We start from the raw sequence: 14,502 nt of genomic DNA on the forward strand, positions 1-14,502 counted from the left end.
ACGGGCACAGGTCCCTTCTGCTCTACCGACAGAATTGATCCTGAAGCCCCAGGGCCTTCTCACCGCTCCCCCTTTCCCCTCCCCCCAGTCCAGCAAGGGCACGGCCAGACCCCGGCCAGACCCCGGTGGCTTCCTGTCACTGGGGAGTCAGATTCCCAGACCAGACTTGCACATTCCAGGCTGCTTCTGGGTTTTAATGGAAATTGATTTCTCTGCTTGATGTCTGCAGCTGGTTTCTGATAAATGCACATCACTTCCTAAGACAGTTTCCCCCCATTCCTGTTCCGTTCAGAGGGCCTTTTCTGTTTAACACGTGCTCCTCAGGTCCGTTTATTCAGTCACAGCCAGGTACTGAGTTACAGCCAGGTACTGAGTTACATCCACAGATCTGGCCTTACGTTTGCAGGACGGAGGGCACCCAAACACGCCTTCTCCTGGACTGCTCTAGGGCCCTTCCCTCAGAACAGCCCCCAGTCAGAAGAGGCCCCCACTGACTCTCAAATCACAAGATAGAAATTCTAAGATCCGGGAGACAAGCCACACAACTCTCACTCTCAATGCTTGCCAAGGCCCCCCCCAGCCCCTACCAGCCCTCTGTTAAGTGACCTTCTGGTCCTGGAGCTGACTGGACTGTTGTCAGGGCCTAGAAGGCCAGGGAGGTGTCCACATACCTTTTTTTTTTTTTTTAATAGCTCACCTCAGGGCTGAGAAGTGGCCCCAGAATATCCACGTTCTTCTGAGACCCTAACGAGCGGGACGAGCAGCAAGCGTGCTCTTGTTCAGCTGCAGAGGCCTCGTGGATGTCAACTGTCTGCCCTGGTTATAGACAGAGTACTTGGCTTAAAACTGACACGTTCAATCTTTTGCTTCTAAGAAGAAGGAAAAGACATTAGAGGACACGATCGGATAGGGCTGGGCTCCTGTGGCAGGTGGGAAGTCCCATCAGGGAAGGAGGCGATCTGGACCCTGTTCTGTGATGGACAGGTCACCAGCGGACACCAGAACCACCGGCCAGGCTTTCTGGGCTTTCCTCTGCACCCCGCCCCACTGGATGTTGAGGACAGTGGAGGGGACAAGCAGCTCATCGCCTCTGGCAGTTGATAATGACAACCCAGTGTTGGGGTCGGGGGAGAAAAGGAGGAATTGTGACGGAGTTAAGACTCCAGGCAAGTGATAACGTGCAAGAAGGGCTGTGAGGGGCACCTGGGGGCTCCGTGGGTGAAGCCTCTGCTTTCGGCTCAGCTCATGATCTCAGGGTCCTGGGATCGAGGCCCAAATCGGGCTCTCTGCTCAGCAGGGAGCCTGCTCCTCCCACCCCCGCACCTGCCTCTCTGCCTGCCTGTGACCTCTCTGTGAAATAAATAAAATCTTAAAAAAAAAAAAAAAGGAAGGGCTGTGAGCAAGGGTTTGACCTGTCTAGGAGCTGGAGGACTGATGTGTGCAGGCCAGGGATGAGATGGCTGGTAAGACTGCGAAGGTTCCCAGAGACCAGTTCCTGGAGGTCCTTGCGATCCTGGGGAATAAGGCCACTAAAATGGGAAAAGAGACATGAAGCTGTTGCTACAGCCGTGTGGGTGTGAGGGGACTGGGAATAGCACAGGCCCTGGGGACCAGCAGGATTCAGGGGATGAGGGACAGGGAGGAGCTGGGATGACCTGGGTGAGTGCAGGAGAACACAACACAGAAAATCCTAATACACCAGAGTCACTGTTTCCCCACTGTGAGAAGGCTTTGGGGTGCCCGGGGGGCTCAGGTAAGCATCTTTGATTTTCGACTCAGGTCATGATCTCAAGGTCGTGAGATCGAGCCCTGTGTCAGGCTGTGTGTGGAGCCTGCTTGCGACTCTCTCTCTCTCCCTGTGCCCCTGTTCCCATGCGCATTCCCGCTCTCAAATCTCGGGGGGGGGGGGCGGCCTTGTTACCCCCCCCCTTTTTTTTTTTTTAATTTATTTGTTTGACAGATAGAGATCACAGGTAGGCAGAGAGAGAGAGAGAGGAGGAAACAGGCTCCCCGCTGAGCAGAGAGCCTGATGTGGGGCTCGATCCCAGGACCCTGGGACCATGACCTGAGCCGAAGGCAGAGGCTTTAACCCACTGAGCCACCCAGGTGCCCCTTGTTACCCCTTTCTAAGAGAAAACTGAATGCCAGAGAAAGAAGTTACCTCCTTAGAGCCTCATGGGCAGGACGCAGCAGAGCCAGGATCCAAACTCAGGTCTGACTTCCAGGCCCCACTGGAGGGGCACCTGCTGAGAGATACTCGACGTGGGTCTGGTCGCTAGCTGAGCGGGAAAGGACATGCTTCACGCCAGAAGTCTTGCTGACACCTCACTCGGGTACACTGGTGAGATCTGTATGACCACTCAGAGGCTGGCTTCTGGTCGCAGCAGGGACGTCCTGGCTTCCAGTCTCACACCAAGGTCCAGCCAGACAAGGACAAGTCCTGGGCACACAGGGAGCCCTGCTGGCCCTGCCACTCCTGCAAACTCCTGACTGCCAGCACGCTGGAGGCCACCTCCTTACCACCCCGTGCGGCTCCAGTTCGGCCGGCCGGCAGCCCCCAGAGCCAACAACAGGGTACTCTGTCCATGAGCTTCCAGACAGCCACCACCTTCTTGTTTGTCTTCTCTGAGAACCGCATTTTCACGGCACCAACCTGGAATAGCTGCCGCACGACCTCCAGGGCAGGGCAGTTTGCCCTCCTGGGCAAACTCAGGGTCAGTCCCACTCCTCAGGTCCGGGGTCAGGGATTTTCTGCAGATGCTGGCAGCTGTGGAACCCCTTCAGGGGCTCCTGGGGCTGCCGAGCTCCAGCATGGTCAAGGCCAGGGGACATGGCAGGAGTCCTTAGAAGTCAGGGGCCCAATTCCATCTCTGCCACTAAATCTTTCTGACCTCAGGCCAGACCCCTTCTTGGCACCGGGTGCTGACCTCTCAGGACCGTACACAAAGGATGCTGGTGTTCACAAGGTGGAGTGCCCCTGAGGAAGGGGTGTGGGAGAAGGGGCAGCCACAGTGGCCAAGTCTGCAGGCGGCTCACATGATGGTGCTAAGCCCGACTCCCTGCCGCCATCCCCTCCGTCCAGAGTAGTAAGGATGGCATGAGGTCATGCCTGGCAATCACGCTTCCTCCCAGCACTGAAATCCTGAGACTGTGAACACCAGGACACCTGGAGGGCAAGGCAGGGAGGCGTGGTGCTACTGTAGTAGACTGTGGACTGGGCCCTGGCCACTCCGGCTTAGGGTCCACCACACTTGGGTTAAAGGGCGGGAGGGACTAACTCTGTACCCCAAGGTGTCTCCCAGTTCAGATGCCCAGGGACCAGGCCCCACACGCAGCTGGGTGCTACCCAGTCCTCGTGGGGCGGACCTGCCCGAAAGCAACACTATGCCCTGCCGGGTGAAAAGGGCCCAGACACAAGGGCCCCAAAATGCATCACAGAACAAATATTACGATAATGTCAAGTTTTAATCTGCCAAATATACAAGTTGGACTTGTGAAGTATGTTTTGCCTGGGTGCTGCACAGTAAACAGAGATTTCTTGAAATGATCAATGGGGAGGGTTAAGAATGGGCCCTAGCACTGGCCAGAAGGGTGGGGATGGGTGGGGAAGGGCAGAGGGGACTTGCTGGGGACGAACCATGACCCTCAGGGACCCAAGGGCATGGGCTCCCAGACGACAGCCCCTCTGAGGGAGCACCCAGGCAACTCAGACCGGGGCTGGTTGTTGCAAACTTGTCGGCGGCTCCCCCCACACAATCAGCCCCTACCGTGCAACCTACAGGACAAATGGAAGCTCTTCTCACCCCACCTCCCAGGCACCCCCAACAAGAGTTCTGAATTCTAAAAACAGCAAAAACATTCGAATGGTTACATATGAAATGCTGTCCCGCATCTTTCTGTCTCAGAGAGCAGCCGCCCCCTCCCCCCAGCCCTCCCCACCATTCCCCCAAACGATTTCTGTGCCAAGATGAAGAGGAGGCCCCAGGCTGCGGGGGCTCCTTGCCGTGAGGGGCTGCGGCGGCGCCAGGACGGGGCAGGCGAGACTCGGCAGAGGGCCTGGCGGTGCGGCCGGATCCCTGATGCCTCCTCCCGCAGGCCGTGCTACTTATTCAGGGACAGCGACTGCATCCGTTTTCCCGACAAAGTCGCATCATCCTTTGCTGAGGGCAGGAAGGGAAGCGCAGGTGTTAAGGCGAAACCACGCGGGATCCAAACACGCCCCCCACGCCCCGGGAGCACAGCACCAGGGGGCTCGAAGACCACAGAAAACACTCTGGCCAGTGGGCTCAGCCGGTAGAGGAGGAACAGCCTTAGGGAGCAGAGGGTTCCTGCAGGAGCCACTGCGCCCTGGTGTCCAGACGTTCCCCTCACGTCCGGGTGGCTGCCCCGACACAGGCCCACCACACAACCTGCTGGGCAAAGAGGACTCTAACCCTACCCCCAAGCAGAACCCCGCAATTGCACCCTCTCCGTGTGGGGGCTGCAGCCTCAGCAACAACATGCTGAGGCCTTTCCAGCTTGGGGACTGTGAGGCCAGAGCTACCAGTGGAGAGCTGGGACAGCAGGCCATCGCCAGTGTGGGGACAACCCTGCGGCAGCCAGCTTCCCCCTTCTGGACTTCGGTTTCCTTGTGATTTGGTGAGGGGCAGGATAGCAGATCCCTAAGGGCTCTTGTGGTCCCACACGTACAAAGGATAGGTAAGACCAGGAGGAGGGAAGTCATGAGTCAAACGCTCCTATAAACCAGACCAACTCCCCACAGCTCCCGCCACCAACCTCTGACCCCACTGGAGGGAGAGCATGCGGGAAGAGGGTCAGATTTCATCCAGGTCTGCACGGTAAGGTCCAGCCCACCCTGGCCTACCCTCTCAAGCCCCTCAGGTGGACAGCAGTTACCCGAGGCAGCTCCCCACACTCAACAAGGCACCAGATAACTTGGCGGGACGGTCCCACTTTCATAAGGTCTGCCCTAGCTGCATCCCCAAGGCTTCCACAGCTGCTGTGCTCCCTGTCTGAATCCTGGCTGCTGCTGGACCCTCCCAGCACCCTAGGACGTGGGGGGCAGGAACACCCACTTCCGCTGGCAGGGAAAAAGGCACGTGCATGTACACGCAGGCTGGGTCTCTACTCAACAACACACCCCCATCCCGTCCCACAACGAGGACAATGAAGTGCGGGGTTGGTGGCTTGCTTGGAACTGGTCGGGGAGCCACGCGAGCTCCGGACTTACCTTTCCTCTCTTCTTCTTTCTTTCTGGCGGCCTCTTCCCGCTGTTTCCGGATGATCGCCAGCCGGGCCAGGTCAGCTTTGGCTTGCTCTGTCTTCCCAGCTAAATGCATCTTCATGTAACGTTCTTTTGCTTTCTGCTTCTCGATTTCTTCTCTGTGTGGATAAAATGGTGTCAGACAGGACATCTTCCCCACCACTATCAGCTGAGCTGAATGTGGGAGCCAGAAGAGAAGCCAAGTCCTCAGGCCCGGGGCCCAAGTGAAGGCAGGCACCCTGGCTCCGTGTGCCCCCTCCACGATGGACATTCACCAAACAAGCAGAGGCAGAGGGCTGGACCTCTGACGGACAGACTTGAGGGGCTGGAGGAAGTTCGAGTGGTGCAGCAGCTTTCCCAGACAGACAGCAGAGGCTGGTGTGAGCTCGGCAGAGAGGAAACAATGCCCATGTTGGGGGGAAGGGAGGTGCTGACTAGGATCTGGTGTCCACAGTGAGAAAGGTGGACCAAACACCGAGTGAACAGTGTGTCCAAAGATGAGCAAGAGAAAGAAGGCACTGGAAATCACATTCTGAGGGCAGAGAAGGGAGTGGACCAAGGAGCCACAGATGGGAACCACGCCCACCCAATCACAGGTCAACAGAACACAGCAAGGTCTCAATCAGGGCAGCCCAGATGTGTAAGAGGCTGCCCTCCGGGGTGTGAGCCCCCACTAAGGAGGGTGTGGGAATGAGAGCTAGACTGCCACAGGACAAAGGTGTCAGTCACCAACCCACTAGGCAGAGAGAGAGGTGATGGTCATTAGCTTCCCTCTGAGGATCGTCCTCCAAGGCCCGAGATTCTGAACCGGAGTGGGCACACTTTTCACTGCGCAATTGGATGGTCCCACTAATGCCAGGTTCCTGGAAAAGCCAAATACTAGAGGAGGGAGCCGGGAAGTCCTGCCTAGCAGGAGCCCGAGGGAGGGACTTAGCCTCCCAGGGGCCTTCACAGCACACTGCACTGGCTAATAAGAAACAAAGCCTGGGACCTGGCCCGACAGGAGAGAAGGCCAGCCACCAGAAGTCAGATAAGCAGATGTCTTGCCCAGGAGACTCTGGAAAAACACATGCTACAGAGATGAGACTTGACTATCTCTTAGCTCAGCAGGTCCTACCCTGGGAGGTAGGTGCAGAGCCAGGAGCCTCTAAGCCAAGCAGTAGGAAGCCAACCTGGCGGGGGGCGGGGGGTGAGCAGTATGTCCAGGAGGCATCTGGGATGATGAGCAAGGCTATCCAAAGCTCTGCAAAGCCCCCTCAGTGAAGGCTGAGTGCCAGGAAGGAAGTTGGCCTTTATGGCTTTCACTCTACAACCTCAAAAAGCAGGGGTAACAAAAGCACCCCCTTTTTACTGGTGAGAGGGAACCTACTGGAAGGCTGGAATCCTTAGCAGCTTCTAATCACACCCTAAGCCCATGAGCCTTCCCTGTGGGGTTTTCATAGACCCCTCAGTCATCATGGAGTTAGCACAGGAAGACAGATTTAATCCTAGCAGCTCAGGAAGGAAAGAAAGATAGGAGAGCTTTCCCTTAAGGACTTCAATCTCTGGTAAGGCCCTGACGTCAGCTGGTGCCCATCCAGAGTTAGGGCACTACTTGTCAAGAACGGCCGTGTGCAGAGCACTCCAGCACTGGACCGAGACCCTCACACAACCCAAGAGGAAGCTGTCTGCAGCTCCATTTCCACCTTGGACTTAAGGAGCAACCAGCAGACCTCTCCGCCCTGTGCTGTCTTCTACCTCACCCTGTGGCAGTGACACCACAGAATGCGGGCCAACAATGGTCAGATCAGGCTGGGGTAAGGGAAGCGTCCACGGAGTAGGGCGCTCTGGAGAAAGGGACCATAGCAGAGCCCTCCGTATTCCTGGGCATTACTTCAAGTGCAACATTCAAGTCTGAATCTGTTGTTCTGTTTTTTCCCTGCTGGGTTCCTAATGGTGAGACAAAATTATTTTTGTGTTTTTGGACAAGTTTCTTTTTTTTTTTTTTTTAAGATTGTATTTATTTATTTGTCAGAGAGAGAGGGAGAGAGAGCGAGCACAGGCAGACAGAATGGCAGGCAGAGGGAGAAGCAGGCTCCCTGCCGAGCAAGGGGCCCGATGTGGGACTCGATCCCAGGACGCTGGGACCATGACCTGAGCCGAAGGCAGCTGCTTAACCAACTGAGCCACCCAGGCCTTCCCTTTGGAGAAGTTTCTATAGAGCCTTTAGAGAATGAGATGAAACAAATCTAAAGGCTGAAGTTGGAGCCCCGACCCATCCACTGGGAACCTCAGAGCCCAGGAGGCAAGGGCAGGGGAACTGGGCCTCAAACACCCCCAAACCTCACCCCCCACCCCCAACACACCAGCCCCTGGTCCAAGGGCCCAGGTCCCAAGGCCCAGCAGTAGAAATTACCGTTCTCTCCTTGAAAGCTCCTTGGGCCCATCCAGGTCCAGTTGTGTGACCTTTTTGGTTGTCTGTGCCACCCGGTTAGGGTTCTCGATGTCAATGAGCCCTTCCACGCCTTTGCGCTTTTGCTAAGACAGGACAAGAACGTGGCTGTTGGAGACATCTGGTCTTGCAGAGCCCCTGAGGGCCACTCCCACAATCTCCCAACAGCTCCCCCAGACAGGGACAAGCTCCTACTCCAGCCCTGTCCCAACACGATGCTCAGCCTGAGCCTCCTAGCAGGAACAGCACTCAGCAGACTTGCCAGCAGCCTGGGAGGTACGAGGACAGCGAGTGCACAGGACCGGAGCCCAACCTGTGCAGGGTCCCAGCAACTGGGGATTACTCTCTCTGTTTCACAGGTTACAGAACAGAGACACAGGACTAACTTGCCTAACGCCAACCAGGGAGTAGACAGCAGATGAGCTGAGAGTCCAAGCCCAACTCACAAGCTCTCAGCACACAGCACTATGTCCCCACTGCAAGCCCAGCACCCCCCCCACCACCCGCAGCCCCCAGCAGCTTTCCATGGAATGCCACGGCTGACGGCCACAAGCACGGCTGGATCCCTGCTGCAGGCCGGGCCAAGGGCGTCAGGACCCTTTCCAGCTCGCTTTCCAGCTGCTAGCCCTCCCCGCTGACGGGACCTAAGTGACTTGAGAATGAGCCATGAGATCAAAACGTATGGCATCGAGGAACCTGCCCCTTCTACCTCCCCTGGAGGAAGTTCAGCCAAGAGCTCAAGTCCTCAATGTAGCAGGTTGGGTGCAAGTTTCAGGCCCTATCAACCCACACTTTTCTCTTTAAGTGACCAAGGAGACAGTTTCCAAACAGTAACCAATCCGACACAGAGCTCCAGACACCAATGTCCAATCCAGCTACCTGCAAACGCCTCCACCTGCTTTGTGACATTGTGAAGTGAACGTGCCTCACGCACCCCGCTCCTTCCGACCATCCTTAGGCCACAGCCGTATGCCTCCTTCCCTCCGCAAACCCCAATGAACCCAACTCTTTTTTTTTTTTTTTTTAAGATTTTATTTATTTATTTGACAGAGAGAGATCACAAGTAGGCAGAGAGGCAGGCAGAGAGAGAGGAGAAAGCAGGCTCCCTGCTGAGCAGAGAGCCCGACGCGGGACTCGATCCCAGGACCCTGAGATCATGACCTGAGCCGAAGGCAGCGGCTTAACCCACTGAGCCATGCAGGCACCCTGAACCCAACTCCTAAAACACGGTGTGAATCTGCCCGCTTGTCTCCACTGCCACTGCCACCATCCCAACACCAGCCACAGCTTCTTGTCTGGAAACCCACTGCCATTTCCCTTATAACCTCAACACCCTACGATTTACTCTCTGCAGAGAAGACAAAACAACTTTTTTTTTTGGACAGAGAGAGAGATCACAAGGAAGCAGAGAGACAGGAAGGGGCAGTGGGGGAAGCAGGCTCCCTGCTGAGCAGAGAGCCGGATGCAGGGCTCGATTCCAGGACCCTGAGACCATGACCTGAGCTGAAGGCAGAGGCTTGACCCACTGAGCCACCCATGCGACCCCCAAACCACCTTTTAAAAGCAAATCTAGTCATCTTTCCCTCCCACTTCAAGGCCTTCACCAGCTGCCCCCCACCCACAACAGTGAAACCCAAACCCTTTCAAGCGCCACATGGGAGCTGCCCTTGCCAACCGCTCCTCGCTCCTCCCTAGCCACTCCTCTTCATATCCACGAAGGCACACCCCCAGCAGCCTCCTGCTGCTCCTGTTCCCACCCCAGGCCCTCTGAGCTTGCCAATCCAGCCGCCCTGACTGCTCTGCACGATAATTTTCACACGCCTGGCTCTAGCCTGTTTTTCAGATCTCAGTTTAAAAGCTGCGTCCTCACCACACACCACTTTGCTACTACTACTACTTCTTGTTCACAATACCCGCCACTACTTAAAATTGTTGTCTGTTTATTTCCTTTTTGTCTGTAACTCCCTATTAGAACATAAACCCTTAAGAGCAAGGACTCTGTCCACATCTACAACTAGAAATGGTAATCAACAAGCACTTGATCAACGTCTGCTGACTGAGTGAGTCCAAGTCCCAGGCCCCCGCCAAACGCAGTACCTGGTAATCGTCTTCTTCATCTTCACTCTCATCTGAGTCTAGGGATTTCTTCTCCTTTTTGGGGTCACCTGCAGCCCCATCTCCACCTTCTTCTTGCTCCTCTTCTTCCTGTTTCAGAAATGGACAACCTGCAAAATCAAAAATGCACAAACCCCCTAGACTGTGACCCCTGCTCCCACCACCTCCAGACTGTGGACCCAGAAACATTGAGCCCCCCAGAAGGCTGGGACCAAGTAGGACAAGGTCCTACTCTGCGACCCTGGCCCCTAGAAGGGGACCTGGGTCAGAGGCAGCCTATCTACTCGGCCCCACAGCCTGAAAGCCCTTCTCGGTGAGAAGTTCATCTCCCAGGGTCAGGAAGACTCAGCTGGGGGCTGGAAACCACAGTCCCGCTCAGCGCCCCTCCTCCTTCCCCAGCTGCCACGTGCAGCTGCCAAATGGTACTTGCTTTCCTGGGCAAGTCCATCCCTGCTTTCCACTCCCACAGCCAGTGGCAGGCCAGCCACTCTGACCTGCCCATGCAGAGGCCTCGCTGCGCTAGCTTCCTAACACAACACCCAACATGCTGCTTCCTTCCACCTTTATTGCTTTCCCGCCAAAAATATGCCTAACAAAAACAGTAGGTCCTCCTGCCTTAGCACTGGCCCACACATTCTCCAAGGTCCTGCTTAGCTGCCAGCTCCTCCCTCAAGCCCTCCTCCCCTCTCCCCCAGCCACATGCGGCCCCTCCCTTCTAGGGGCTCCCAGGCACTTCACAGCTGCGTCACTCATCGTGCCTGACTGTGCTCTTTGTGGCCCTTATCCAGGCGGAGATCTAATGGTGTAGTCAGGGATGTGGACATCAACGATGGTGAAAACATTCTATTTCCTGACAATAGACTGGAAAAAACACTGCAGGAACAGAGGAGAGTGAACTCCTAAGCTTGGACTAGAGGGGGAAGGGTGAAGACCGTCAGTGAGAGTCACAGAGGAGATGACGCTCAGCAAGGTCTGCAGAAACGAACAGTACTTTGCCTGCCGGGGGTGTAGGAAGATAGGGCATCATATCACGCTGGGTCTGGCAAGAGGTCTGGCATGGCTAGAGCAAACCAACGGGGACTGCTGGGAGCCTGAGCCGTGGATGGGCTGAGGCTGGCGGAAGGACAGCTCCCAGAAGGCCGGAACACAGGACTGAGAACAGAGACCCACTAAGGCAATCACTGCTATAAGAACGAAGTTCTAATGGATTCACTCCAGAAGATGGCTCTCCTTTTCACTGGCGGCTGTTCTGGGACACCCGCCTGCTGTCCATGCCCCACCTCCACCCTGAATCTCAGGTGCTGACTTCTCCCTGGGAATAGGTGGTCTTTGCCTGGCCTCTCGGGACGCCACAGAGGCATGGAACCACCGTGGGCCACTCCAGTGGCCTGAACAGGCACGTACTCACCCTGGCCTTCTGCTTCTCAGCCTGGAGCTGTGCGTCGATCTCCTCGGGGCTTGTGTACTGCCTTGCCCGGCCTTTGTGGCCTCCCTTTCTCCCTGTACAATGATTGGCAGTTTAGGAAGTGGGATGGCATCGGCTTCCTGGAAGGCTGCAGGCCCCAGGGCGCTGTGTCCTGCTTGAGGTGCTCTCATCAGAGGCTGCAGAGACCTCCCCCACCCCCAACCCCTCACCAAGCATCACCCAAACCTACACTCTCCTACTTTCACACCTTCAAAAGAGGCAACACGTGACCACCCGAGGCCGCTCCAAACTGTGTGCTGCAGGTAGCTTCCTACAAATAAGACCTGGGGGGAGGCTATGGGGGAGGGCACACTGCACGTAAAAACTGGCCAACTCTCCTGGACCCTTAGAATCCAAACACCGAAATGCAGTCAGAACATGTAACACTCACATCCCTGCTATGACTACAGGGGTTTTTACTTGCAAATGTTCTGTCACAGCCAGGTACTCATCTGATCCTCAGAATAAACCTATGAGGAGTGACAGCTGGTCCCATTCTACAGACAAGACACTTAAGATTCAAATCTCAGCTCTACCACTTGCTCGCTTTGGGCAGGTACTTAACCTCTTGAGTCTCCGTTTCTCCATGTGGGTCCTTATCTCCTAGAGTTGTCACGAGAACAAAACTGTTAACTTAGTAAATCTTCTGGAACAGTGCCCAGCACTGGATAAGCACTACAGAAAGGTATGCTAGGTTTGTTACTTTTCTAACAAAGTATTTTGGCAGGAGGAAAAAAAACAAAGCCACTGACCACATCAGTGATTCACTGTAAACATCACAGAATATAATAAAACTTAGGTGAACTCCAGGTTCACCTAAATGGTATGGTAGAAAGAAAAAACCCAAAACCTATGGGAAACTTTCTTTTGCTTAGAGCAGGACGCACAGCTGGGAAAGTTAAAAGTTGAAAATGAAGCCGACTACCTTCTAACAGTTAAAAATGTAACTGTAAATTAAAGCTCATCTGAGATTATCAGCTTTACAGTCGACCCTCTTGCATCAGGACAAGAGACTGACCCTGCTAAAGCCACTAGCCAGTTTTACAGCAGGATGGCACCTGCTCTGGTGGTCCTGAAGGATGTTGACGTGGTTGTGGCCTCATCCATCCCCTCTTCTAGAAGCTTCGGCCCAGCTGATTTCCAGTGTCTCACCAAGTGCAGAGAATTTGTAATTAGTCAGCCAGAGCTTCTCTGGACTCCAGAGACAGTAGCACAACTACCCACCTCCTACTTCCTAGACAGCAGCTGCAGAGCCATAATTGGGCAGCTAAAGACCACAACCACCCATTTTTAATGACTACCTGGGTTCCCAGGGGTGTCTCAGTCTATGCCCATGAAAAGTCCTATTGTGAAAGAGCAAGCTTGCCGTTAAAAAAACCCAACACCCTTTCTTGCCCTCTTAATATTCCAGGCAGTACTCACAACTCAAAACTGGCTACTGTAGGCTCTCATCCCACACACCTGGTTAGGGGAAACTGACCTTAGTCTGGCCTACCATAACTCTTATTAAAAGCTCTCCCTGCCTTTAAAAAAATGTTTCACGTTTACACAAGGCCAACAAGAGTGCATTCTTTTCCCTCAGGGAATTTTACACTTGAAAATTTTAAAAGGCCTTTCCTTTGCTTTTCAAGCAAATCAACACAAGCAAGAAATGTACATCTTATCTGCCATGAAGCTTTTCACAAGCCAAAGATCAAGTCGCTTAACCAAGATATTCAGGATTTTCTAATTGTAATCTCCAACCCTGGCTCAAAGTGTCTATGAAACAGGATCCTTAGAACCAGAATTCTGGACCCCGAAGGGTTCATTCAGCACCCTCCTTTTGCAGAACACAGGAATGAGAAAAATGGAAGAGATGTGGCTCTTCCTACCACAGATGAAATCGGTAGGGAGGGGAGTTTAAATGGATTCAGCTCTGTAAACCCCAATATCTCTGCAAGTAAAAATCAGGAAGTCATTTAGGTTTGAAAAAACTCCAAGTAGATTTCCTGTGGGCAGAAGCATCTTAACCAACATGACACATGAGCTACCACTATTAACCGAACATCTGTTCTGTGCCAGGAGTTAGCCAGGCACTTGGAGTGCTCTATTTTTTTATGACCTCTGTATCTCCAGCTCCAAGAGAAGGGTTATGGGCCAGGTGCTTCAGATGAGAAAAACAGGCTGGAACTATGTGATTTCTTCCAGGCCATGAGGTTAGACAGTGACACAGCCAGACTTCAACTCAAAAACTTCTGACTTTTAGGGAGAAGAGAATGAAGGACTGGTCTACCCTGGATCCTCTATTTTCCTGGCCAAGAAACTGACAAAACCCTACAAATCATGCTTAATGGGCACTTAACGACCGCCCCGCGCTGTAATGCGCACTCCACGTGGATTACCTTGTTCAAGCCTCCCACCAGTACTATGAGGTAGGTACAATCGTAAGCTCGGTTTGCAAAATGAGAAAACCCGGACAGAGAGAGATGAAGCGACTGGCTCAAAAGCACACATGAAGCCACTACCGAATAGGGGCAGTCCAAACCAGCTCTGCCATGCTCGAGAACATCAAGTTAGTTCTCGTTAGTCAGGCCCGGCTCGCCCAGAGCTCGAGAGGGCCCACGTTTTACGCGCAAGGCAGACGGGCCCGGCACAGGCGCGGGACGCGGTGACTCAGTCCCCGGCGAGCCTTGAAGCGGGAGGAAACTCCAGATCCCCCAAGCCAAGAGAAGGGCGCCCAAACCCGGCCTTCCGTGTCGCCGAGGACTCGGAGCCTCCGAGTCTCCCCAGACCCACGAAAGAGCGGCTCGTGGCCACTCCGGTCCTCAGTTTCTCCAACCGGACAACTGGGCGTCGAGGCCCAAACCTGGCCCTCAGCCGGCGCGGACGTTCTCCCTCTACGCCACTCTCCGAGACGCCCGCGGGCTGAATGAACAGCGGGAGCGGGACTCCGGCAGCCCCTCGAGGCCCGCGGGCCACGCGCGCTCGCCCCTCACCTCCTTTAGGCATCGCGGCTCCAGCAGCTGCGGCGGCGGCGGCGCCTCGAACTGACACCGGAACCGGAAACACCTCGGCCTCGACTTCTTCCGCCCGGCCCAGTTTTCTCGGCGCTTGGCCGCCGCCGCCGCCGCCGCCGCGAGGGCTGGGGACCTCAGGGATGCCGGCGCACGGAGACTGTCCCGCGCGTCGCCTGAGTCCAGGCTCGCTTGCCCGCTGCCCAGGCAACAGAGCCTCCGGTCCCCCCCGGTC

General features: G+C 55.1%; 1 protein-coding gene across 1 annotated transcript; it reads right to left on the bottom strand.

The window, feature by feature from the left end:
- Positions 1 to 3,446: 3,446 nt before the first annotated feature.
- PDAP1 (PDGFA associated protein 1) lies at positions 3,447 to 14,405 on the bottom strand. The gene is made up of 6 exons (XM_059155352.1): positions 14,250 to 14,405; positions 11,218 to 11,309; positions 9,792 to 9,899; positions 7,659 to 7,780; positions 5,231 to 5,382; positions 3,447 to 4,160 (listed from the first exon to the last, which is right to left on the bottom strand). The coding sequence occupies exons 1-6, from the start codon at positions 14,260 to 14,262 to the stop codon at positions 4,102 to 4,104; spliced, it is 546 nt and encodes a 181-aa protein (XP_059011335.1). The 5' UTR covers positions 14,263 to 14,405; the 3' UTR covers positions 3,447 to 4,101.
- Positions 14,406 to 14,502: the final 97 nt, after the last annotated feature.

The sequence above is a fragment of the Mustela lutreola genome, chromosome 17 (genome assembly GCF_030435805.1).
Source record: "Mustela lutreola isolate mMusLut2 chromosome 17, mMusLut2.pri, whole genome shotgun sequence".
NCBI lineage: Eukaryota > Metazoa > Chordata > Mammalia > Carnivora > Mustelidae > Mustela > Mustela lutreola.

Excerpts from the sequence above, each read along its gene's own strand:
- PDAP1 (XM_059155352.1), bottom strand. Across the intron at positions 9,900-11,217 it reads CTGAGAAGCAGAAGGCCAGG|GAAGAAGAGGAGCAAGAAGA; the intron begins GTGAGTACGTGC and ends TTTCTGAAACAG. Across the intron at positions 4,161-5,230 it reads GAAAGAAGAAGAGAGGAAAG|CAAAGGATGATGCGACTTTG; the intron begins GTAAGTCCGGAG and ends TCCTGCCCTCAG.